The 27,293-nt window shown below is 33.5% G+C and overlaps 1 protein-coding gene across 1 annotated transcript in view; it reads left to right on the top strand.

Annotated features, from left to right (window-relative positions):
- MDGA2 (MAM domain containing glycosylphosphatidylinositol anchor 2) overlaps positions 1-27,293 on the top strand; it is an 852,475-nt gene that overhangs the window by 591,909 nt on the left and 233,273 nt on the right. Inside the window, exon 7 of the mRNA XM_007986604.3 lies at positions 22,993-23,322. Coding sequence (XP_007984795.2) covers positions 22,993-23,322 — 330 coding nt within the window. The remainder of the gene's footprint in view (positions 1-22,992; positions 23,323-27,293) is intronic.

The following is a 27,293-nucleotide window of genomic DNA, read 5'->3' as shown; positions in this document are numbered from 1 at the left end:
AGGACACACTTCTGGGCTGCGCACTGCAAATGTTTCATATCCTCACATGGAATAGAGCAGAGAGGGAAAGCCAGCTCTCTCTGTAACACTTATATGGGTGCTAATCCCACTCATGAGATCTCCACTCTGATTACTTTGTCTAATCCTAATTCCTTCTGAAAAGCCCCACGTCCTGATACTATTACAAATGGGTTAGGGTGGGGAAGTAGGGTTACAACAAAAGAAGTGTTGGAAAAACATGTTTTCAGTCCATAACACTGAATTACTTTTATTTTTACTTTGTGACTCAGCATGTCAGCTTTATTTTTTTTAATTTTTGCTGTGTTTTAGCTTCTTGAAGTGAGAATTAGATAATTTACCTGAGACTTTTCCTCTTTTCTACTGTATGCATTTAGCAGTGCAAATTTCCCTGTCAGCACTTCTTTAGCTGTCTTACAAATTTTGATATCTTCTGTTTTCATTCAGTTCAGTGTATTTGTTTTTTAATTTCCCTTTGTACCTCTTCTTTGACCTATAGATGATTTAGACGAGTGTTGTTCAGTTTCCAAGAATGTGGAGATTTCCTATAATCTTTCTGTCACTTATTTCTCTTTTAATTCTATTGTGGTTAGAGAACTCACTCTGTACAATTTGTTTTTTAAAAAATATGTTGAGGTTTGTTTTTAAGCAAAGCAAATGGTCTATCCTATGTTCCATGGGAACCTGAGAGCAGCTTATGATCTATCCTATGTTCCATGAGAACCTAAGAAGAGTAAGCATTCTTCTATTGTTGAGAATAATGCTCTATAAATGTTGATTTGATGCTATTAGTTGAGTTCTATGGAATCTTTGTTGATTGATTATCTAGTTTTTCCATCTATTTAAAGGGGGGATGTCAAAGTCTCCAAGTATAATTGTGGATTTGTCTATTTTTCCTTTCAATTCTATTTGTTTTTGCTTCACATATTTTCTGCTTTTTTTGGAGGGGAAAGGGTATATGCAGATATACAATTGCTGTGACTTTTTAGTGGTTGGAACTTTTGTCATTACATATGTCCCTCTCTGAATCTGGCAATTTTCTTTGCCCTAAAGTCTACATTATCTAGCCACTCTGCTTACTTTTGATGGTTGTTTGCATGATGTATATTTTTTGTCCTATTACTTTTAACCTACCTTTATCATTATATTTGAAATGAATTTCTTACAGATAATATATAGGTGAGTCAAGTTTTTAAAATCTACTCTGCCAATCCTTGTTTCAATCGGTGTATTTAGATAATGTACACTGAGTATAATTATTGAAATGTTAGAGCTTGTCTGCAACTTACCTTTCGTTTCCAATTCTCTATTTCTTATTTCTGTTTTCTTTGTCTTGACCTCCTATGGGTTTCTTGAACATGAAGAACTTCTTCCTAGAATATGGAGTAGTGTAGTTTCCCTGTTCCTTTCACTAAGTATAATTGTATATTTCAGTTTTACATTTTGATTTATTTATAGTATTTTTAAGTGTATGTTTTTATATAGCTTTCCACCCTCCACCCCACCCACCTAGGCCCTAGCTATATTTCTAAGAGTTTCTCTGTATCTTTAGACATTTTATAGTAAGTGCTTAAATGTGGATTTTTTTGTGTGTTTATTGTGCTTGGATTTTTATAAGCTTCTTGAATATGTGGATTACAGTTGCGTAAGTTTTAGAAAATCTTGGACCAGCATTTCTGCAGATATTTACTTTTTCTCATTCTTTTTCCTGTTTCCTTCATTAATTCAATTTTTACTTATGTTAGACCTTTCACTGAGTTTTACATATTTTATGCTCTTTCCTAATTTTTCCTCCTTGTTCTTCTCCATCTATGCTTCAGTCTACATATTGCTTATTGCCCCATCTTCTTGTTCACCAGTCTTGTATTCTCTTGTTTCTAATCTACTACTAGGCATATTTATTGAATTCTTCATTTCACTTATTTAATTTTTTTCATTGTAAACTTTACATTTGATTCAGTTTTATAGATTCCAATTATCTGGCAAAATTTTTCATCTTTTCATTTAGCTTTTCCCAGCTTTGTATCCTATGTTCTTAAGCATTTCTATCATAGCTATTTTACTATTTTTATCTGAGAACACCTGTTTTGATCATCTGTGGGTCTGTTGACTTTGCTCTATTTTTCTTTGTCTTCTCTCTTGACACGTCTTATTTTTTACTGACTGCCATTTATTTTGTATGAAAAACTGGCTCAGGATTAGGTTATCTTTCTTCAGAAATATTTTTCTTTTCTTTTTTATATTACTTTATCTTATGTTAGGCAGATAAAGTAGTCTTATTGTTTCATTCCAATCAGGGGCTGAGCATATTGAAGACTGGCTTGATAATGCTATATTTCTCTGCTATTTGCCCTATTCCTAGGACACAACCTTTCAGTGTTTCCAGTCGAATACTCTGGGTCATTCACTGCAGATTTTGCTTGCATTTTCAGCCTACAGCTATATACTTGAAATAGACAATGACTTGAAAGAAAAGTAGCTATAGTATGCAAAGCTCATTTTTTTTTGGTTTTGTTTTGTTTTTCTTCTCTGGAATTAGATTTCTCAAGTTGAGGTTGCCTGAACTGATATCTGATACTTTCAAAAAGGACTTTAAAAAAATCTCATTGGTTTTTCTTTTTTCTCTATGGGAGTGTTGATCAGCTGCCAGTGACCCCAGAAAAGTCAGAAATGGAAATGCAATTCAGTGTACTTTGAACAGAATGTATTTGTAGTGAGATAGACTAAGTTTGTATGAGTATTTGAAGAACAATGATGATAGAACACAGAAAACTCAAATTTTATAAGTGAGTAAAATGAAACATAACTGAGTAGCTTAAGTTGGTTCATTTTTCCAGCATAAATCTGATACTGCCTTAAACTCCTATAGTTAAAGGAGCTTTTGCTATCTCTTAAATTTGAGGAGCAAAAAATGTAACAAAATATGAAAAGACTTATAATCTGATGTATTTACATAGTAAAGGTGGTAACAGTAGCATAATTTTACAACGTAATGATCAATAGCCCTGAAACAATAATTGGCAAATGGTTCCATCAGAAAATGATGACAACATTTAAATTGAGCAATAAATTCAGAATTCTTTCTTCCCTAATTGGATATGTCTGAATTGCAGTCACTGCATACTAAAAATAATATGGTAATGGATATGTATTTTTCCAGTGATAATTTAGGAACCATTCATAATTACCAGTTAACATATGATATATGGTTGTGGGTAATACAGCAATTTTATTTACATGTCATTTCCAAAAATAAGCTCATAATAGTATTTTCTAGATGAATAAACTCTAGTGTTTTTGTTTTGTTTTTCTAAAAGCACATGTGTCCAAATTCTCTGCCTAGTTTTCCTGACCTTGGAGAAAAAAACTAAAGGCACAGATGTTATGTGTTTAGAAGTTGCATTATAAGTGGGTAGTATATTGTTTTACAAAAATACTTTTGTGAAATTATATTTAAAATATTACTTAATTGGAAAATATTTGATTTTTATAAGCTTGATACTTTCAATACTTAGAAACATCTTATCACTAAGTTTTTCATGTTTCTGTTTCACCATCTATAGACTAAAGATAATATGGTATAAATGACCTGGATATGAACTTTTGAAAAATGTATACATTTAATAGCTACATTTTTTTTAATGAGAAAGAGTTGTTTATGAGGTAAAATGAGAACCAGAAAGTAATACTATTTTAAATATTTTTAAGGGAAATTTTAAAAATGAAGGTGTCAACAATGTAAAATGCCAGAATGAGTTAAGGTAGATGAAGACTGAAACATGAAAATAAAGCCGCTGGTATACTGTAACATAGAGACGCGAGTAAGAAAACACATTTTGGCAGACCGTGGAAGTAACTAATATTTCAGAAGTAAAGACTGAAGTTGGATGATTTGCAGAAGTTGACCATAAATAAAAGTAAAAGTAGGATTTGTGAAATAATGGTTTTTAATATTACAGAGACTTGAGCACTTGCAAAAGCTTGAGTTAAGTAATTAGCACAAGATGGAGATTGACAATTGAAGAGAGGAAATGAGCTGAGTGCTGGAGCATGATAGATCCAGGCCCAGGTACAATAGCAATAGGACAAAGAATGGATCATTATGAGACACAATGGAAAAGGCTAGAAAGAGGTGGAACTATAAACGAGCTTTGATGTCGTATGCAATTCACTTTGGGCATTTATACTTAATGCCATTTTAGTGAAGTAAGAGGCCATAGTTTTTGCTGACTGTGACCAGTAGGCTCAGGTATGGATTTGAAGATAATAAGAACAGATTCTGGAAGGAAAGATAAGGGCATGTGAGGGAGGATGCACAAAACATCACTGAGTAACAGAGAGATTGTTGCATATTAAGTGGCCATGTTCTTAATATTTATTAATAACAAATAAAATAACTTAAAACTAACTCATATATATCTCAAGATTTGTTTTATAGAAAAATATTTTTAATTGACCATCAGAAATTATATTTTCTCATTGAATAAAACCTTTCCAAAATCTCGGTGGAAGAAAATTAGCTTGATCTTGTGTTATAAATTGAAGAGACATCTCCTCCAGAAATAATTGAATTAAACATAAGTGAAATGTAAGCTTATTTTTACTACTCTTAGTCTCTAGCATGTTCAGCTTGATTTTACAATCATTTCTTCTACCCTATCTGTAATGACAGGGTTATATCCCACTAATGCCTGAATTATGTAATTGACATTCAGTATCTGTTAAATTGGATTAGACAAAGTGTTAACTTTCACCTTCCTATACTTTCCTCATTCTATTTTACTGAATTTCCGGTGTACGACAAATAGAATTTAGGAGAAAATCAGCTGAATCAAATAACACAGTGTATTTGGCAACATTCATATTTTGTCAACACAGCCTAAAACTACTTATTACCACATAACTACTGACATTTGGATGCAATAAATGTCTTTCTAAAGTAAAACTGAGTGCAAAGGGATAATTTGGCTGTTCTTATCACTAAAATGTATTGCCAAATTTTAAATAATGCTATCAGAAATTGTCTGTATTTTTCATATTTGATTTGCCTGCATTCCAATATTATTTCATTCTAGCTTGTACCCCAAGTAGTGTTAAGAATGAGGGACTACTTAATAAAAATATAATTCCATGCTGAATTTTTCTGACATCTAAAGGTTGAAGTAATGACATTTCATCAATGCTTGGGTTTTGCTCAGTTTTGCAAACAGGAATGTTAGAATCAAGGACAAAATTAAATGCTTGGCTCCATTGTTTTGAGCAGTGAGTAGTTGTGGATCTCTCAATCTATTAATGAGAAATTATCCACATAATAACTTGTCCTAATTTATGCCTTCTTTAAATGACTAAAAATATCACCCAAGCAATCTGTAAATTACAAAGGGTATTTTATTAAGGAATGTTTATGTCAAGTGAAGATTAAGTAACTGTTGATGTTCAGAAAGTTTTCCTCCCTTTGTCCCTCTCTTCCTTTCTTCCATCCTAGTTTCCTTTTTTTTTTTTTTTCCATCTCACTTACATGTGGAATCTAAAAAAGTTGTACTCACAAAAGTGGAAAGTAGAATGGTGGTTACGAGAGACTGGGGGCATGGAGAGTACTGGGGAGATGTTGGTCAAAGGATACAAAATTTCAGGTAGGAGGAATAAGCCCAGAGAGGTCTTTTTGGCAAGGCAAGTGCTGGTCAAATGTAAGTAGCTTCCTAGAGAACTATGTCCCAAATAAATTCTAGGTGTTATCTGGCCTGGATTGGAAGGACTGTTAGGATCATTTTTCAGTAATAGTTATAGATAGAGAAAGTAGAAATGGAAATGTTATATATTTGCTGTGCTTAGTAGTCAACAACATTTTCTTTCCAAGAGTTTATTTTTGAAAGATTATTTTACTTCTCCAGTGAAACATGTGTGAATGAAGTTATCTCAGTTTTTTCTTAATAATTTCCCCCCAAATTTTAGAAGGAAAAAACAGGCACATAGGTTGGTGGGTTGTGCTGTCCTAATGTTTAAATTGGATTTATATTTCAAAAATTTGATATGGATGTTTTCTTTGATATATTGACATTCTAATGAGTTTGTGAGAGATTTTAGCTCCGTGGTTTTTATGGGAGGCTGTCTCAGCTTGACTGACTGTTGAAGCACATGATTCTGTACTTAACTGTCATTTCAGATTAGATGCCCTGTAGTTATTTGTCGAGGAGTATAAACTCAGTTATTGCTACAAATATCTTTCAAAGCCTTAATTCAGGATATTGATATATATGGAGGAGAAGGCTGTACTATATGTTTTCAATTATTCTTCTAGGTCAGTAGATCTCATTCTGAAGGATGAATCAGAATTTTAGTAGACCTTAAAAATCTAGATCCAGTCTCTACTCTAAAATAACATACTTGGAATCAATAAGGGATATAATTCAGACATTGTGGTCTGATGTTTACCTTTTGTTAAGAACAACTGGCCTCAATGAACTAAAATCTGTCCTTGAATTGACATATCCCATCATATTATATCATATTTCCTCATCCCTCACGTGTTATAATTCCTTTTGCTTATTTCTCTTGACCTGATGTTTTAAGCCTACACTAAGCAATTTTTAAATAAATAGTCCTCCAAAATTGTTTCTTGTTTGTTGTAAGAAAGTTTTCAAAGATTTTATTAATCACTCTATCTTATACCATTTTTCTGAGAAGCATAAAAGAGAAATTGTACTTCTCTTGTACAACTATTTTTTTAATCTGTAAAAACTGTCCGTTTTGTAATTGACCATGGTTTCCTTATTATTTTGGTTGCTGTACTGTTTATTGTGTAATGTATGACTTACCACTGTAAAATATATAGAATTTATTGTATTTTTTTTTTTTTTTATCAATGTCAGTTCTGGCTTTGTACTGGATATTGTCATTGGTTCTTTGTGTGTGTGTGTTTTTTTGTTTTTCTGCAGGATGCACTATGTTAACAATAAATATGAACGCCTGGCAAAATGTTCTTAGAACATGGCTAGGTATAAGTAAATTAGTTTCAGCTTCTAACTTGGGTTAAGTCCCATTATGTAGAAAATACAAAATAACATCACACATATACAGCAATCATACTGAGCCCAGAAGGACACTACTAAGAATTGGAAAACAACAAAAGAAAACAAAAAAAATAACAGTAATATAACTATGAAAAGGTAGAGAACAATGATAAAGTTGCATATGATAAAGTTCACATACATCTTTCACAAAAGAGGTGGTATAGCAAATTAGGAAAGGAATAAAGCTTTTGCACTAACCCTATGATGATTGTAAGGAATAAGAGCTGATAGTTACTAGCAAAGAAAGTGACCAAAACCAAAAGCAACTGACACAAAGTAAAAAATGCATGCCTGCCTGTAGCCGTTTAGTGAAGGGGGAAAAAAAATAGTGTTTCTGTCATAATCAAAAGGAATCCAGTGCCTAACTGTGCTGTTCAGTAGTGTAAATTCATGATGCTGGTGCCTCAAATTGCTTAATGTTTAAAGTTGTGGTTTTAGAGTGATGTTTTCAATGATACTAAAAACAAACAAACAAACAAACAAACAAAAACTTGTTACAAGTTCATGATGAGTTGCCAACCGGGCAAGATTTAACTTTGCTGCAAAGCCCTATTAAATGAGAAATGATTATCTTATAAAAAATGGATGAGTAGAAATGTGCAGGATGTTCACGTAAGGAAATGTTTTCCAGGTCAGATAAATTTCAATTACAACTCTATTTTGTTTCCATGAATAATAACGATGAAATAAAACATATGAAGCTAATGTATTGCACTATCGTCTTGGTCAAGGGAGTGGATTCAAGGGAATTAATTCTGATATAATCTTCAGAATAATAGCTTTATAAAATTCTCATTGGTTTGTTCCCAAGTTTCATGTGGACTTCCAAATAAAGGTATATGGTTCATATAGTATGATTTCAAATATGTAGATAAAATATGAAGTGAAAAAGGAGAGTCAGAGTAATTAAAGATGTTTTTAAAAAATAATGCTCATTGGGTAATACACACACACACACACACTCATACACATATGTTGAAATACGTCGTACCCTGATAAAATGTGATGGAACATGGCATTGTACTTTCAGCAGCCCCATTTATACATCTTCATTTGGCCTAACTGAGCTTTCACAGAGTCATATGTGGCTGCATATGTGTGGGAAACGTTAAGAAAAATGTATCCTTTTGACTTAATCTTAAGAAATTATGAATATTAATGAAAAATATTACACATGATGTATATTGGATGGCTCCACATTTTATATTTTTGTTGATTTTTTTTTGAAATATCTAGAAAGTTACTATTAGAGAGTATTAACAGTTTTTTTTCTCTGCATGTTTTTCAGAATGACAGTTCATTTGTTTTAATTAAACTAAAAAAATGTTGTACAAGTTTCTGTGAGATATTGAGTAGTAGTTTACAAAAAACATATAGTATTTATCAGGCACCATCACTAATTGTACCCATTTGTATAAGAAGGATTAATTTATTTGCTTGACAAATATTTTATTGAGTAAAAGTCAGTTTTCTTTACAAGTTTTATTTGTTATTCTTTTGGTTTTTTATCAGTATTTGATACTAATTTTTTATATTGGTGATAATTTTCAAAGGGTCATAAACGTTAAGCTTAATTCGAGGAGAATAGTTTAACAGGAGGAGGATAATCTAGAAATGTAACATACTCCACTGTTATCACTGGAGGGTACAGATTTTGTATCTGTAGATATAAATAACAACAAAAAACCAGTTGATTTTTAAATATTAATTTCTCACCTTCTTAAAACTGTTTTTAAATATCAAGAATAGTACAAAAACTCTCATATATAGCCTTTACCCAGCTTCACTGTTAGTTAAGAGTTTTTCTATTAACATTATCATTCTTTTTACAAATACATGTATAAATGTTTTATGAGTCCTTTGAGAGTAGCTTGGAGATATAGTGCCCCTTTACACAAGACACTTTAGTGAGCATTTCCTGTATAACCACAGTATAGTTATTAAAATGTGGAAATTTTACCTTAACAAAATACTACTTCATCGATAGCCCATTATTCAAATTTTGTCAGTTGTGTGATCATTTACAAAATTGAACAAATTTATTCAGGTTAATTATTAGGTGTCAACAATCAATCTGATGACTACTTGATAATATCTTCAGGTATGTCCCTTGTGGATGAAAAGCTTTACATGTGTTGTGTCTTCCACATCACCAACCTAAGTGCTGTGACAGTTTTTTCTGTGGAAGAGAAGGTGCTCAGGAAGACAGCAATATGAAGTACTTCCGTTTTCAGGAAGCTTGAGAGTCCATAGAATATAAAATATCTGGAAGAGGGTTTTCTTACAGACAAAGAATAGTGGCAATTCTTCAGACTCATTACATGAATTGGGGAAAGCATTATAAAAAAGATGACATTAGATCTGGGCTTCAGTGACTGGATCCAATGTGGACAGAGAGCATGGACAAGATGTCATACAAGGTGACTCCAACAGTAAGGGCAGATTCTGGGAGACTGAAAACAGTAAAGGAAAAGGCGGGGAAAGGTTTGATTATGTGGAGAATGTGTCATAAAGGAAAGAGTGAGAAGGAAAAAAAAGATCAGACATACCTTAGTGATACAAGACATTTAATTGAGGAACATTGACTGAAGTGCTGCATCACATAAAAATCGAACAGGCATTGGGAAATAAGCAACTGTATCTCAGAGAGTGGAGACCAGAGGGTTTTACTTAAGTGGCACCTGTGCAGAGATAGAAACTATGGATGTAAAAGCAAGCTGTGAAGAAGTGATAGTGTAGACAGAGAGGAGAAAAGAGGTGCCCAGATTCAGGACAAAGGAAATGGCAGTCTAATTAGTCTGGGAGCTATAAACAAAAGGTCAGAATAGGTTGTATACAGCAAATGCAGCAAGAGTTTGGACGGAGCTGTCGCTCCTTAGAACATACTCTCCCTGGCGATTGTTAAAAGTTCTGTTACTGGGCCAGGCGCGGTGGTTTACGCCTGTAATCCCGGCACTTCGGGAGGCCGAGGTGGGTGGATCACGAGGTCAGGAGATGGAGATGTTCCTGGCTAACACGGTGAAATCCTGTCTCTACTAAAAATACAAAAAATTAGCCGGGCGAGGTGGCGGGCGCCTGTAGTCCCAGCTACTCGGGAGGCTGAGGCAGGAGAATGGTGGGAACCCGGGAGGCGGAGCCTGCAGTGAGCTGAGATCCAGCCACTGCACTCCAGCCTGGGGGACAAAGCGAGATTACGTCTCAAAAAAAAAAAAAACAAAACAAACAAAACAAACAAACAAAAAAAAACTTCTGTTACTGGTGGGAATCAAAACTATGGAAAGAGGTTAAAAGTGAGTAGTTTATATATTACTATTTTGAGAGTGAGAGGTAAAGAGAGTAAATAAGAAGTCGCTTCAGAAGATGAAGTTGAGGAAAGACTTTCTGTATTATATAGTTGTTGTTTCTTTGTTTTAATTAATGAAGAGGTTCTGATCATGTTTATAAATACATGAGAAAGACCTTACTGTGAGGAAAAAATTTAAGAGAAAATTGATGATATGTGAATGATGTTCAATGCAAAGCTGGATCTGAGTTCAGAAGCACAATTTAAAAGGTCAGCTTTGGAAAGATTAACCCTGCATCCTCAGAGATGGGAGGGAAATGAAAGTGAATGTTTGAAATCATAGAGAAACACATTTTGAAGGAATATGAGAAGATTGTCTAGAGTTATTGAAAGCTGAGCTGAAACCAGTGGTTGGTACTGTAAGAATTCCTATTCTAATACCCATGAAGCTGTGACTCTCTGGAATGGCCTTTCGGCATCTTTAACTGTCCGTCTTCCTTTTATACCTGAATTCTCGGGAGCCACCAAATACATGAAGTCTTCTCTTACCATTTCACAATAATGAGTTGTCTTATAATAAAGTACTCTCACTCCTTGTCTTTATAAAATTTTTGGTTTCTATACTTTTCCCCACCACTAGGCTCTTCATCTATGCACCCTTGGCAGCAAGAATAGTGATAGACATGTTGTGAGTGCTCAGAAATATGGAATAAAAAGTAGCTCACATCTAGTGTTTGGTTATTCTGTGTTGGGACTAGCATACTAGGGCTTCATGGATCAATTGCGTGCTTCATAATTACTACTATTTTACAGATTTGGGAGATTGAGTCTCTATAGAGCTAACCGTACATTACACTGCCAATAAATGATGAAATCATATAAGAACCAGGCAGTCTGACCCCAGAATACTTGCTCTTCACTGTTTTCTATGTTGACTCTCCCAGAAACCATTGCCACTCATGAAAAAACTTAATAAGCTATTAATCGCTTACCCCTAAATTATGACCATATCAGGTATTTAGATTTTCCCTAATGAGGATTGGTTACCTTCTTGATACTCAGTGCTAGAAATTCATAGGTAAAGAAGGTTGACTTTAAGGTGCTTAATATTGAGCACTCTACATTTTTATCATCTTTTGAAGAATTCTGGAAATAAGTGTTTTTGTGAAATTTTTCTCAAGCTTTGGCCATGTGGAAAGGAAGTAGTTCCATGTTAATCTATGTGAGATCATGTTAGACTCTTTTGTTAGATATTATGGGAGCTTTTTTAAAATAATATTTCAAATGTTATAATTAGGATTAACAGGCTTTTGAAGACCCTGTAAAGTAAAAAGATATGCTATGGCACTTTTTAGTTTGTGCTTTAATATCTCAATAATCCTTCTGGGTAAGCTGATGACCTGCCTTCTCTCTGTATTTCTAAAGAATGGTAGCATAAATATTTTCAATAACAGAGGTTCTCAAACCTGAAAGTACATCAGAATCACTCAGAGGGGTTGTTAAAATGCAGATGGCTGGACTCAATCCCCAAAACTGAGGATTGGGTCCAGGGTGTCATCCAGAACTTGCCTTTCTAACAAATTCTCAGGTGATGCTGCTGCTATTGGACTAGGGTCCATACTTGGAGAACCAATATTTCAAACTATCGCTATCATAGTTTTACTTTCAAAAAGTAGAGATAACTTTAGTGGATTACTGGTCTTACCATCAACTCATTTTTCTTTAAGAATGAGTTTAGATCAACTCCTCCAACGTAATAGTCATTGTTTCTGTTAAATGTGTCTTAACGTTAGACTGGCTTATGTCCAACAAGTCTCTAAGAAATGCAAACAATTGAATGCAAAATATTTTCTTGAGGTGCTCACAGTTTTTGCACTGAAAAAATTGTATTTTTACTGTGTATAGGTACAATATAAGCTTTCTATAATGTCTCCCTCCACATGTATTCTTCTATCTACCTCACTACAGCGTCTAGGTCCTAGTTTGTCTTTTCTCCTTTCTGAGATTATGTGACTCTTATTTCTTATCAGTTAACTATTAATAAATATATTTTCATGTATCTGTAACATTTAATATCTGCAAAACCACCTCCCAAACAACAACGAACAACCTCCCTAGGTCATTTTCATAGAACATAAACTTGTATTCACTCTTGTTTAATATTTACCCAGACAATGTCTTTGGAGTTTTCCTTAAATTGAGCCTGAACAACTATACAGTGATAACATTCTCGTTTGATTCCTGTATAAAGTTACAGTAGTTAGCTCACCTTGAGGTATAGACTGACAACTAGGATTGTGAATTTCATTGTTATGATTACTATAAAGAAGTGGGTAAAAATGCTACTTGTTGCATGTCTCCTTTATGCAGGTGCAGAAAATAAATTCAATTCAGATCTCTGAAACAGGAATAGTAATTTTTGTTTGTTGTTTATTTGAGGAATTAGAGTATTTTTAAGTCCCAGATACTGTGAATTGTGAAATTAGTATTTCCCTCTTTGCCTTTCTTCCTGCAAAGAGTAAAGCCAATTTGTGGCTCAACTAACAATTGTACAGAATGGAAAAGTATGTCTATACTACCATCATTTTGACCTATCTTATTTGCTTATTTGATAGAATTTTCTCATTAAAAAGAGAAAAAAAAAATCCACACACACTATAGTGTATATTTTAAAAATATACTTTAAACACATCTAAAGAAAGGTAGGGTATACTTCTTCAAAAAGGAAAGGTTATACATTTCTATTTATAATACATATAACATATTAAATTTATTTAGTTTTGAGTCTCTTCATGCCTCTGCAGTCCTGCCATCTTTTAATTAACCAACACACTCAGATCTTTGTTTTGTGGTTTATTATCAGAAACTCTATACCTGCAGGGCATTAAAGATTAAATAGAGCTTACCACATTGGAGAAGATAGCTTTATAAAGGGATTAAATTAATGGCTTTAACTCTCAAATACTCTTGTACTTATATGACATTCCATCTTTGAGCAACATACTGGGGGGGGGGGCGGTGTATGTGTGTGTGTGTGTGTGTGTGTGTGTGTGTTGTAACCATAAGTATTTCTTTGACATTTGAAATTTTGCACCAACAAATTTCCTAGACTGATCCTATTTTCATCTATTTTAAAAATGCACATGATTAAATTTAATGTTGTAAAAGAAAAATTACACTGGACGCTTGTTAAAAATAACAAGGAATATTTAAAACCATTCCAATGGGGGAGAGATATTTAACTCAACTCAGGTGAAATAAAAGCAGGAGGATTTTTAAATCCTGGGTGAACTAATAGAAAGTACTGGAATAGGCTGGGTGCGGTGGTTCACACCTGTAATCCCAGCACTTTGGGAGGCCAAGGCAGGTGGATCACTTGAGGTCAGGAGTTTGAGATTAGCCTGGCCAACATGGTGAAACCCAATCTCTACCAAAAAAATACAAAAATTAGCTAGGCTTGGTGGCATACGCCTGTAGTCTCAGCTACTCAGGAAGCTGAGGCAGGAGAATCACTTGAACCCAGGAGGCGGAGGTTGCAGTGAGCCGAGATCACACCACTGCACTCCAGCGTGGATGACAGAACAAGACTATGTGGGGAAAAAAAAAAAAAAAAGTACTGAAAGACTTTATGGGAGAGGTTGGTCAATGTGATTAAGACATCTGTCTTTGCTATTTGTCTCTTCACATTTCAAAGTTAAGCTCTTACCTTCCTCAGAGAATGGGAGACAGGGGCGATGTCTCAGAGACTTCAAAGATGATGATTGTATTTCAAAGGGGTGGCTCCCAGATACTTGAGAAAAAACATTTTTGAGTTTCAGATTATTTACAACTCGATGGAGCAGAGGAAGAATTTACAATTTCTCTAAATTTTCAAGTTTTCTAGCGTAAATGCTCTGTGAAAATGAGGACCAGGGGCCTATAGTAAAAAATAAATCTATGTAACAGAAGAGAAGGATGATTACTGGAGCCTGGGAAGGAGAGGGGTGGTGGCAGGGATTGGGTGGAGGAAGATGAGCATGGTTAATGGGTATAAAAAAATAGTTAGAAAGAATGAATATGACCTAGTATTTGATAACACAACAGGAGGACTACAGTCAATTATAATTATTTAATTGTACATTTAAAAATAACAAAGAGTATAATTGAATTGTAACACAAAGGATAAATACTTGAAGGGATGGATAACCCCACCCCACCCCTCCCAAAAAAAAGAAAAAGAAATTAATCTATCTAAAGTTTAGTTAAAATAAGGGGAATGTTTAGATGGACCAGGTCAATAGTATTCACTTTTCATCTTCTTATCAGATAAGGTAATTAAGATAATTTATATAAATTCTTAGTAATTAAAGATATTTCTCATTTAGTCATTCAATATATCTAAGTTATTTTATTTGCTTTGTAGTGTTAAAATGAAAACATGTATTAAAATGATTTTAACACATTTTTCTTTTAAATTGAAATATGCACAAATCTGATTGCAATATTCTACAGCTCAAGAAACAAAACAAATAAAAAACTATCTCATGTTCTAACATGGGCAGCAAAAGGAAAGAGAGAACATCAAGGAAAAACTCCATGGCTTCCAATTATGGCAAAATAATTTAGAAAAATCCTACCTTTCTCAACAAGCCTGACTTTACAACTGCTGTTCAAATGATAGAACTGGGAGAATGTCGTGACAATTGTGATGTGAATGAGAACAGTTCACTAATTTATTTTCTAATGTTAGAACTGTTCAAGTGATAAAACTGAAATGAACTGTTCGAATGACAGAACTCAAATGAGCAAGGGAGACTCTCATGACAATTGTGATGTGAATTAGAACGTTCCATTAATTTATTTTCTTAAATGTTATATCCTACCAGTTATAGAGGCCAGTATAAAAGAGGTGTTCCAGAAAGAAGAGCCAATAATGTAAAGTGACAAGAAGTGGAAAGTGTGAATAATACAAACGTGACTGGGAACTAGAAAATATTGGATTAATTGATTAGGAGATCATTGCTAATCTTTGAGCCCTCACTGCCAGAGTAGCGCCAGTGAAACCCAGCACATAAGGTATCCTAGTGAGTGAGTGCAACTGGTATGTCACCATTTTATCAAGCAATATGCCACAAATGGTTTGAGGGATTATTGGGGTTAAGAGAACTGTTTTAAGTTTAGATGTGACCTAAACAAGTTTCCAGTCTGAGGGAATAGAGTATGGAAAAGGAAATATTGATATTTCAAAAGAAGTGGCCAACTGAATGTAGGGCCTCAGGGTACCATGAGAAAGGCTGGCAGAGGGGCAGAATCACTTTGGAAAGGGAAAGAGCACTGCTTATGAGACAGAAAATGAAAAAGCTCAAGAAAGGTAATGAAAGATTTTAGATTAAATTAGTCTCATTATCTCATCTAATTTTCACTACTACATGATCAGTTTCATAAATATTAAGGATGTACTATTTTCAAAAGGATTTCAAATGAATTATATTTTGTACCAATCTTTCTCAGCTGCCATTCATCTGATGGCTGTTTCTAGTCCTAGGTCTTTAGCAACTAATAAAAAAAATATAATATACCTGAACACATTCTCATTTCTCATAGTGAAAAAGTATTATTAAATTTCATAGAAAAGGTGAGCTCAAAATACCCACTAATTTTTAACATTATAGGACCAGCAAAGTGATAATCTTCTATTCAAATAACTGGTGCTAAGGTATCATGCTAATTCAAATACCATATACATGGTAGCCACATGTAAAAGATTTTTATTTATGACACCAGTATAGACATTTTGGTAATTTATCAGCAATATATATATTTTTTCCTACTTAAAATAGGGCTAAAATGGCAAAATAGGGCTAGGAATGGCAAAATAATAATGATAATAATGTTATTATTATTTTAGTTCACTTTTCCCCCTTCTTAAGAATTTACCCCAAAAAGCATAATTTGTGCCTGCCCAAAACGTCCTTTCTTTCTTTAATTCTTACCCAAAATGCTTACCTGCTGATGTTCTTTTGAGAAAGGACATTCAAAAAACATTTTCAATTCAACCATACTATGCTTAAACAATTTAAATGATTAACTGTACTAATTAACTTTGAGTAAATTCACAAAATAAATAAAGCCTTGAAACTTTATAATTAAATAGAACCCCAACTTCATGTCTTCATCTGATTCTACATTTTGATGATCGGGGTGCTATGTTAAACCACTTTTAGGAAAGGGTGTAATGTATTTTTGTTCTTGCATTATTAATGAACTTCCATTCAGACTAGATTGGCAATTGGAGTTGTTAGATACAGAAAAGTGAATATAAGAATACTTAATAGCTTATCAGAGAAAAAAAATTTAAAAGACCTTCCTGCTCATATGCATTTTCTAGAAGCTTTAACACTTTTAAGACTAACACTGCATATACTTTTTATAATAACATAAGATATAAATAAATTAATTCAAATTATTATTTCTTCAAGCAAATGAGAAAGATTAAGTCTTGGTGACACCAGTGCTTGGAGTTGTGCAAAAGCTGATGCATTTAACTTCTTTTTAATACTGTTTGCATATTGCAAAATGTACATTTCAGAGACAGGAACAAATTGATAAGTTAATTTTGTTTTCTAAATTGTTGGTTGGAAAGAAAGAGGCATGCGGCCCTTAGTGTAGGTGAGTTTATTTATTATCACCTTAGTGTAGGTGACTCTGAAATATATTTTTATAACTTCAATGTACCATTACTTATTAACTTAAAAAATTAAGATCATTCCCAAACCCTTTAGCTTTTTAAATAATAAATATTATTTTCACTAGAGAGTCACACCTTGTTGAGTATTTCATGATGTTCATAAGGGAAATGCCTACAATATTAAGAATGCAATCTAATTTTAGTGTCTTTTCACTGATTCTCTTTGACTGATAGATTTTCTTAGGCCATTGTTTCCCAAACTTTATTCTCTGGGATGCTAGTCCTCAAAGAGATGTTCTATAAATAAAGGGTCCCTTGGTAGATGCAATCGCCTCTCTAGTAATGTGACAGTGTGCATGTTAGCATGTTCAAAGCGCTGAAAAGTTTGGGAAAAATGCAAACTTTTATTCATATAGTAAATCTCCAAACTTCGTTACACTTTGGTTTTTTGTTTGTTTGTTTGTTTGTGTGAAATGGAGTTTTGCTGTTGTCACCCAGGCTGGAGTACAGTGGTGTGATCGCGGCTCACTGCAACCTCCAGCTCCTGCGTTCAAGAGATTCTCCTGCCTCAGCCTCCCAAGTAGCTGGGATTACAGGTGCCCGTCACCATACCGGGCTAATTTTTTGTATTTTTTAGTAGAGACGGGGTTTCACTGTGTTGGACAGACTGGTCTTGAACTCCTGACCTCAGGTGCTCTGCCCACCTCGGCCTCCCAAATTGCAGGCATGAGCCACCACACCTGGCCTACACTTTGTTTTAATGTAACCTCTATTAACGTTTTTCTGAAACAGATTTTGGCAAATACTATTTCAGACAATGTAAATCTGCTTAGATGTCAGTTTTTTTCCTTCTTCCATCTTTCCTCAGATTATCAACTGATTATCAGTTGAGTAATTATCCATATTTGCTCAGAAATGATTATTATCTGAAGCATGTAAACAAGCCCTTTTGGATGAAATCCTCCTTTACAAAGAGAGTTGTTTGATAGTTGATTCCCATACACATAGCTAACTAGTCAGTGGATGTGCTAGAATGAGGTTTCTTGTGTTGTGTACAGAATTCTCTTCCTCACATATATTCCCATGTTGATGCTGTTTGTTCATCAAGTGTTATTATGTTCCCACAACAAAATCACTGAATGCTTGAGGACATCAAATCTGTTCTTTTTCCTATTCTATTTCCCCAGATGCATCTCAGAACACATGACTGCAACACAAAATCAAAATTAACAGGAACTTATCATACTGTTGGCATCTATAAAGTTAATGCTTTGAAATGTCAATTATAATTAAATTCAATAAAGTGTATTGAGTACCAACTGTAACAAAGCACCATATTCGGGATTTGGGGGCAATGAAGAAGAGTAAGGTGTACCCACTCCAACCCCAGGTGTTCATAGTCCTATTGAGGAGAAAGATAGATTGCTAGGTATAGTAGGACAGATTATACGTACTATCATTTACTATCTTTTAAGTTGCTTTGCTGATGTAACCTATTTCCAACTGCTTATTTAATTGGCATTCGGTGGGTCAGGAAAATACTTCATCTTTCACACATAGATATTTTTATTTTCTTCAACAAAGAATAAATAAATAGGAAATTGATTTTTATTTATCTGATTACACTATTAATCGTTTCTATATCCAGATCTCAACAAGGTTTTGTCAGTTCTTCAGGTTGTCCAGAATCCTACAACCTGATTATAAAACATAATCGATTAAGACACTCTTTTCAGCAATTTATCAACCTGAAATGGTGATCAGTGGTCACTCTGTATCTTATCATTCTTCTGAAATAGATACTTAACAGAAGCTTAAAAGCTGACACCTCATATTTATTATCTCCAAAGAGACGTTTTTCACATTAAAGTATAAGACTGTTGTCTTTTTTTGTTCTGTCAATAAATTTTAGTTTATTATTGAATGACTATGTATTGCATACTTCATGGAACATTTGACCAACAAAACAGTGTACGTTGTAATTTTAAATCTATAACTACAGTCAAGATACAATCTCTCAGCCTCCTCTTTGTGGAAGCCACAAGCCTAGACTTCTCTGAAGGCAGTGTTCCCTCTTTCAAGCATAAGTTCAAGATGTAATCTAGTTTTACATAACTGAAGTCTTCCATTGAACCATTGGCATTCACATTCACAGGCATGGACTCTTATTTCTCGGGTAGGTCAGCAATAAACCCTACCCAAATTTAGCCTCTGTTTCAGTACATGGGTTTCACTCCATTTACAGAGCACATCTGTATAGCCTGAAGAAGAAGGATTTCAGTAAGTGCAATTAGAATGTCCTTGCAAGTAAACTGCTAAAAAATGAATGTAGGCCAAGCCTGCATTCAATTCACAATATTAAAAAAAGGGAGGCTATAGTTACATTGCAGTGTTTCCAAACTGATTATCCAGAACAGAGGTTCAACTTGATGCCAATCTTTTACATGCACTGCCAGACTAAACAAGTACCTTTTAAGGTTCATCCATCACGATTTATGATACATTAAGCCAAATCTAATGTTCTCTCAGGCTGGTGTTGGGGGATTTTCAATATTCAGACTGAGAAATTGCATCTGGGGAAAGGGATTTCTCTGATCCTTTTTCCATAGAATTTCTTTAGTTCTATAGAGTCTCGTTAAGTCTATTGGACCTCTGTTATACTCCAGTACTAATCACAGATTGATTTTAAAAGTTTGAAATCTTAACTGGTAGCAGGAAATGACTTTAACATTACGTGAACTACTATAAATTGTTCACTGAAAAAGAGAGTGTTTAATTATAAACGAAGGAACCTGCTGCCCAGTTGATTAACTACATTAAACACTCTATATTTTCAAAACTCAGGCGCAATTGTTAATAAGCTATTTCTCACAATGTGTCTCTAAGGGAGCCTAACTCTATCACCTTCTATTTTTATAAATGATGTGCTTGATCCATAAAAATGAGATTGCCCATCTTGGACTACATAGACATGAAAAACTGGAATTAAGTTGCAAGTTCTCAATGTACCCAGACCTAGTTTACAAAGCTATGCTCTTAGTTTTCTGAGCTTAGTAAGAAAACAAAATTTCTCTGTCCTCTGTTACTATATATAAGTACACACGCACATCTTTTATCTGAACATTTCTTTTTTGTATGCAAAATCAGTTACGTTATTTTGTTAGAGGGACAACATAAACAGAGAAATGACTCTCTATTAAATAATCTATGTTAGTTATTCTGATATTTCTCAACTTGAACTCACTTAGCAGACTTTTTTCTCTTTTTCACTTTAGATTCTGTGTCATTTGGAAGACTAGTACAATTGACTTAGGCCAAATCATAGAATTATCTGATACTAAGATTAACCAGTGTTTTTTGCTGTGAGTTCATTCTTAAAAGCATGCTTGATTATATTGCTTTTTATTAATTTGTATAATTGTATATTATATATGATCTTAGGTATTAATTGATTATGGGTTTGTAATCTCTAATATTTTCACTTTGGGTTTTAAAGTTGTTATATTCTATAACACATAATACAGATATTGATTTCATATTTTTATCAGTGTTTTTTGAGTTGTTTAGTATATTAAATCTAATTTGATAAGTTTGCAGTTCTCTCAATGTCACTTTAATATGTCACTATGCAGAGCACAGAACTAGAAAACAATAGCTGCATAGCAAATAAATGACAACCACTTAAACATCTCAGTTTTGTGTGTGTTTACATACGCAACCAACATATATCTTTGTAGTGAAAACTATTCTAAAAGGTATCCCATATGAACCCTTATATTAATCATATGGTTATTAATAAATTAATATATGCAATAGTAAAACTTTCAAAATTATGACTTTAAAATTTCTCTTTAAAAATAGGATAAAGAAAATTCTTAGCAAATGAAAGGAAACTCTCCTTTAAGTGTTACGGTGTTAATAAAAGTAAATGCTCCTGACATATTAAATTTTACATCTGTTTTTAAAAGAAAATATGTTTTTACTCATATAATTTGCTTTGTACTGTAAAACTTCCATTACATTGGCATTGTATGAGCACAATTATTATATACCAAATATAGCAGCCAGATATGGACGTTTTCATCACATTTCCCTTCCCTAATACAATGCAAAGTCATACTTCAGTGCCTGTGAAAATATAAATATATGGTTCTAGGTAACAGAATACCAAAATGTATCCTAATTTCACCCTAGAGCAACTTACTGATAAAGATATGGTTAGGGGTAAATAAGATTCATAAGTTGCGTTTTATTATGAAAAAATGTAACAAATGACAGTATGAGAATGTGATTTAAGTATTTGTCTTCTCATGTTTTCATTAAGATTAAAGCTTAGTGCATTTTCTAAACAATAATTTAGAGAGACTGTCCTCTGAGATTGAAACTTCTTCAGGCATATAAAGCATTTCATCGCTATATATGTCTGTGGTTTCTCTAGATATAAGTATCATAAGTGTTGTGTGAATAAGTTGGCCTCTAATCTATGAATCTGCAAGCTGCAGTACATGAGGGCCATGGTTATGTCTATTTTGTTCATGTCCTGTAGTCAGAACCCAGCCTAGTGGCTAGTCTTGAGGAGGAGCCCTTCAAATAAATGAAAAAGAAAGATACAAACATTGTTTTTGATATCTATTTATATCTTCTTATTAAGATGCCAACAAGAAAGCACATGAAAATATTTGAGGCTAAAGAGTTTTAAAACCTAGAAAAGTTTCTCACATTTAGTATATTCATCTCTAGTTCATTCTGCATGATTTTATAGATTTTCATAGTTCTCACTGGTTTTTATTAGATTAACTGACAAAAATGTGGTTAGACTAAAGAGGGGCTATCCAGAATGCTGTTAGTAGCCTTCTAGTGTCTGCAGGTCCACTAAACTCATGGCGTTTTTGACAATATCATTACATATTTGGGATTCATGGTAAAAGTGAATGACCAATATTTTATCCTGATAATTGTGTTTCACTGTTTATGCTACATTTTGTCATATGTGGATAGTCATGTTAAAGGAGAGGGAAATGGGGAAGATGATGAAAAAAAAGAAAAATGTGTGCATTAGAGAATCACTATCACAATAGAGAGAAAATGCTTTTCCATATTGAGTACTGTAGTATCATTCAACGTTCAGGCCCTTAATAGAAAGCCTATAGATGCTTCCTTGGCAGCCTTCTGGTAGTCATTACTACTGATCTCCTGTGAAAACAGCACTGCATTTAGACCTAGAAAACACTTCTGTTAGCATACAAACCTGTTTTCTAAGCTATCTGTGGAGAGGTTCTTTTGGTCATCTGCATTAGAGAGCCAACAAACAGTTTTAACTGGAAACATCTATGTATAGTAGAATAGAAAAGTTCATAGAAAATGTTTCGAAAATGCTTTTTGCCCCAGGTTTTTTTTTTTTTTTTCCCAGTTCAGATTATTTCAATATATGAAAATGTTTCATGAATGTGAATGGACGCAAATGTTACCAAACTAGTGTTGGTCAACATGTAGATACAACTTAGGAGAATGTTCATATGTCCTTTGTGTAATATTTGAGTTGTTTGGAAAATTATATGATAATTAAGTAATTACATAGGGAAATAATTAGGTTAAATGAGACCCATATTCTTACTTTTAATTTTAATACCCTATGACTATATAGAATCTGTCATTTGTTCAAAATTAAATGTCAATATTTAAGTATAATTGCACATAGACCTAAGGCATTACTTTTGATATCACTGGAAAATATTACCAAATTTATAAAAATCAGTGTTCACAGTCTTTAATTGACTTAGATTTTTTAAGATTATTTCTGGATTACCTAAATGAGGTTTACTGATATGCACACTACTTGGCTATAACCAAGTTTGGTTTTACTTTATTTCAACTCAGAGATGATTATCTAGAGTGAATGAATCCTTAAAATTATGAAAGTAACACTAACCCCTTATGGAATTTTTATGTTGTAGCATTAAAAAAAGGACGATTTTGGATCACACCAGATCCTTATCACAAAGATGACAACATCCAGATTGGCCGTGAGGTGAAAATATCTTGCCAAGTAGAAGCTGTTCCTTCTGAGGAGCTAACATTTAGTTGGTTTAAAAATGGTCGTCCATTAAGAAGTTCTGAGCGGATGGTCATTACACAGACTGATCCTGATGTCTCTCCAGGAACAACAAACTTGGACATCATTGATTTAAAATTCACGGATTTTGGGACGTACACATGTGTAGCATCTCTGAAGGGAGGAGGAATATCTGATATCAGTATCGATGTTAATATATCCAGCAGCACAGGTAAGAGGCATATATTTATGATGTAAAAGATGTTCACATTTAGAATAATTGAAGTTTAGCAGATCAAGTAGTTTTTAGTTAAAAATATTTTTTCCCTTTTACATTTCCTAAAAACAAAATTATAATGTTCTGAATGCTCAATGAATATTAGGTTCTGAAATACCGTTTTCATCTGTTTTGATTTGGATTTACATGAGATTTTACAGAAATTTTCCAAATAAAATTAATAGCATTGACTAAGATAGATATAGGCTTCTAATAATACTAGCATTTCATCAAAATACTCTGCAGAATCTAAAATTATATTAATAAAGTTAAACAGCAAGTGTCTAGAGTTAAGACAATTTTCAGACATTTTAAAGAAAGCATAAATACATAGTGCTAAGAGGAAAATACTGAGATAATTTAAGACTGTTCAGATGCAAAATATGTAAGAAATGTACCCTACAGTAACAAAAATTGATATGTTAAAGTTGTAGTCAGATGTGATTTTTTTTTGCAGAATCATATGGTGAAATCTGTTCATAATGAAAATAGTTAAGTACGAAAATATATTGGAGTGAAATTCTTTCTTTTAAAGTTAAAAACGAAAGCATGTTATTAGTTTTTTCTTGATTAAATGTACATCTGCTGACAAGGAAAATTACAGGGATTTGTTGGAGGAGGGTTCTCAGATGCTTTAAAGCCCTGTGATTCTGTGAGGCACAATCAGCGCGCATCCAGAGTTCCAAAGTAGCTGTATTTGTTTTGCCAACTTGTTACCAAATTGAATTTTAATGGAAGATTTTTACATCATTCAAGATAAATAATATGTGTTGAAAACATAGAGACAAATGTAGTAGACACATGATCAGGCAGCATTTTGTATCTTGTACATTGAAGTAGTCACCTATAATTTTGTGCCTTCTCATGGTTCCAAATTGCAGTGCACACTGGACTGATTTTACTTCTTAAGAATAGAAGCTTATGATTCAGGCTGACAAAAGTGTGCAAACTTTGTACAATTGTGCTTTGTTCCTAAAAGATATTTAATTTTTTTCATCTATAACTAAAACAAAAGGAAATTAGGGTGATGAAAATTACTTGTGTTTGGACATTATTTCTTTTCTAGCTTAAAAAAAAAGCTAGAGACAAAAAAAAAACTTTTTTTTTTTTTTTTAATCTAACTGACATTTAAACATTGGTGCTAGCACTAAGAGAGGGATTCTTTTAGGATCTCTGAGGGAAAACTGTTGATACACATGGTCAGTTATTATTTGTTTAGGTATTCATTCAATCAACAAATATCCATTGATTCTTCACCTCAGTGTGCTAGGTGACACTGTACACTGTACTATATGACATTCCAATATGATATTTCCTGTAAGAGAGTAAGAGCAATTTTGTAGATCCAGGATAATTTGTCCTCATTTTCTGAGGGATAGTTTCCAGAAATGTTCTAGACCTAATCAAAACCATTGCTTTGTTTGGTTGGGTTTTGCTGGGTTTTTTTTGTTTTGTTTTGTTTTGTTTTTTTCTTGTTTCCTTTGCAGAACCAGTGACACAAAGCTCAGATCCAAAGAATCAATGCTTTTATCTAAAAGAACTCCTTTGATGGGAGCACAGTTTATATACCATTAAACTTAGACAAAAGATGGAGCACAGAATGGAGAGAAGAAAGCAGCATTATATATAGGGCTCACAAAACGAGCCCTAACATTTATTTTTAAATATACTAGTTATATGGCCTGTTTGAAACTATGTGTTATATGGGACAAAATAGTAAAGATGACCAACATTGATTTGTGAAATGTCCAACAATCCTTTAAAGAAAATTCAAGATTAGTAATAAGAGATTGGTTGTAATCATTAAATTTTCTTAACTATCATTAATTTTCCTGGCTACCAAAGGTAGCACTATTGGAGATAAAAGAAATATATTGTCTTCTTCCAAAACACTGCCCCTGGAAAGCCCCCACTTACTATAGATAGATGTGGTTTCTCCATAGAGTGGAAGCTCCACGAAGTCTGAGATTTTGTCTGCATCAATCATTGCTATAATCTCAATAGCCGAAACAATACATGGCACATAGAAGGTACTAAATAGATAATTATTAACTAAGAAAATGACTAATTTATACATACGCCTTTCATTTTAGGTTTTCCTTCCTCCCATTGTCTCTGTAATATAGACATTTACTGTTCCACTTACTACCCTTGTTTTAATTCCTTACCGACTTAAAGTTATTTGATAGATAAATTTATAGTGACTTAATGTTTTATCACTCCCAAAGACAGGAGCAGCTTCTCAATTAGTGGTGTCCAGTGAAAATAAAAATGCCTGCCCCTTGTTCAAAAATTAATAAATTCACTGTGGCAACATTAGAGCATTAAGGCAAATTTGGGGCTCTTCTTAGTGTGGCTACACAAATGGCAGACTCTTGAGTCTAGATGGACCAGGAGATTGTATTGTGATAGAAGGCCTAGAAAAGATGATGCCTAACCTAAAGAATGAGTTACTGAAGACCATTACATATTCTGTCTTCAAGCCAAAACTGACTTTTGATGTTCCAATTTGCTTACAATAGAGTGGAATACTAGAATGCAGTATAAAGTTCTATAAATCTGAGATTGTATGATTCAACTGACATCATGAAAATGATTTTTATCCCAATACTATTGAGGACTGAAGTGCTTTAATATGAAAATAGATGTATTCTAGGATATAGTTTGAACAGTGAAAATGAATAAGCTATAGCATGAAAGGAAATCTTGGATTATATCAATTTTATGAACCCTGGAGGATACTGAGGAAATTCGCACAAATGGGGTGAGTGAGTCAAAGAAAAGGAAACAATGATGTAAGACATAAATATATATGTGGTGATGTGTTAGATTCTTGGTTTTGCTAGTATTTCTATTATAGGAAATCGAGCATTGACCAAACGGTCAGTAGCTTACCTGTGTGCTAAGCATTTCTTTATGTTAAATATAAGGCATTTTGGGGTGACATTTTAAAACATTTTGAACATTTCTGAGCTTTTTGTTTTTCATATAAAATCTTACATCGAATTTCAATTGTTACTGTGTTGTTTCTTTTTCCTCTCTCTTTAATTCTTCATCATTCAATTTGAGTGTTACTATGTTTTAAGAGACATATAATGATATTTTTAAAGTAGAGGCTGAGGTACGACAAGGCATTTTTACCTAAGACAGAAAATCATTTTTCTTAAATGACAGAGCCACATTTCAACATGTTTTTGATGACTTTTAAAATTGAAATACAAAATATTTCAGGGAAGTAAATCCTAATTTACAGAATTATTCATATTCTTAAAACACAGTGATTTGATTTTCAAAGACAGTTTAGGGTCAGGCATGGTGGCTCACACCTGTAATTCCAGCACTGTGGGAGGCTGACTCAGGAGGACTTCTTGAGGTCAGAAGTTTGAGGCTGCAGTGGGCTACCATGGCACCACTTCACTTCAGCCTGGTTGACAGACCAAGACTCTGTCTCTGTCTCATAAAAGCAAAGCAAGGCAAGGCAGGGCAGGGCAAGGTATGGCAGGGCAAGGCAAGGTATGGCAGGGCAAGGCAAGGCAAGGCAAATTGGAGAGGAGAGAAGAAGGGAGGGGAGAGAAAGAAAAGGAAAGAAGAGAGAAGAGAGGCCTCATGTATTTTGGAGTTTGAATTTGATTGAGTGATGAAAACTATGATATATATGATTATAGGTTGTCTTTCACATTAATTGAATATTAGATACCTTTTTCCTCCTGATTCTTTAAACTTGCAAATTGTTTCATTGGGAGTATTTTTTTTTTATTTAAAATGAATGTTTCCCTTAGATTTCTTTCGTGTATTACTGCTGCATACACACTCTGTGTTATATGGTGATAGTACAAATGGGCCTTGCCCTTAAGGAGCTTAAAATCTAAATCGTCAAGACAGATTACATAGAAACTAGGCAATATGTAGTGGTTGCATACTGTGCT

This window comes from Chlorocebus sabaeus, chromosome 24 (genome assembly GCF_047675955.1).
Source record: "Chlorocebus sabaeus isolate Y175 chromosome 24, mChlSab1.0.hap1, whole genome shotgun sequence".
NCBI classification, from domain to species: Eukaryota; Metazoa; Chordata; class Mammalia; order Primates; family Cercopithecidae; genus Chlorocebus; species Chlorocebus sabaeus.
The sequence above is the reverse complement of the archived record's forward strand: the minus strand, read 5'-3'. Positions and strand labels throughout refer to the sequence as shown.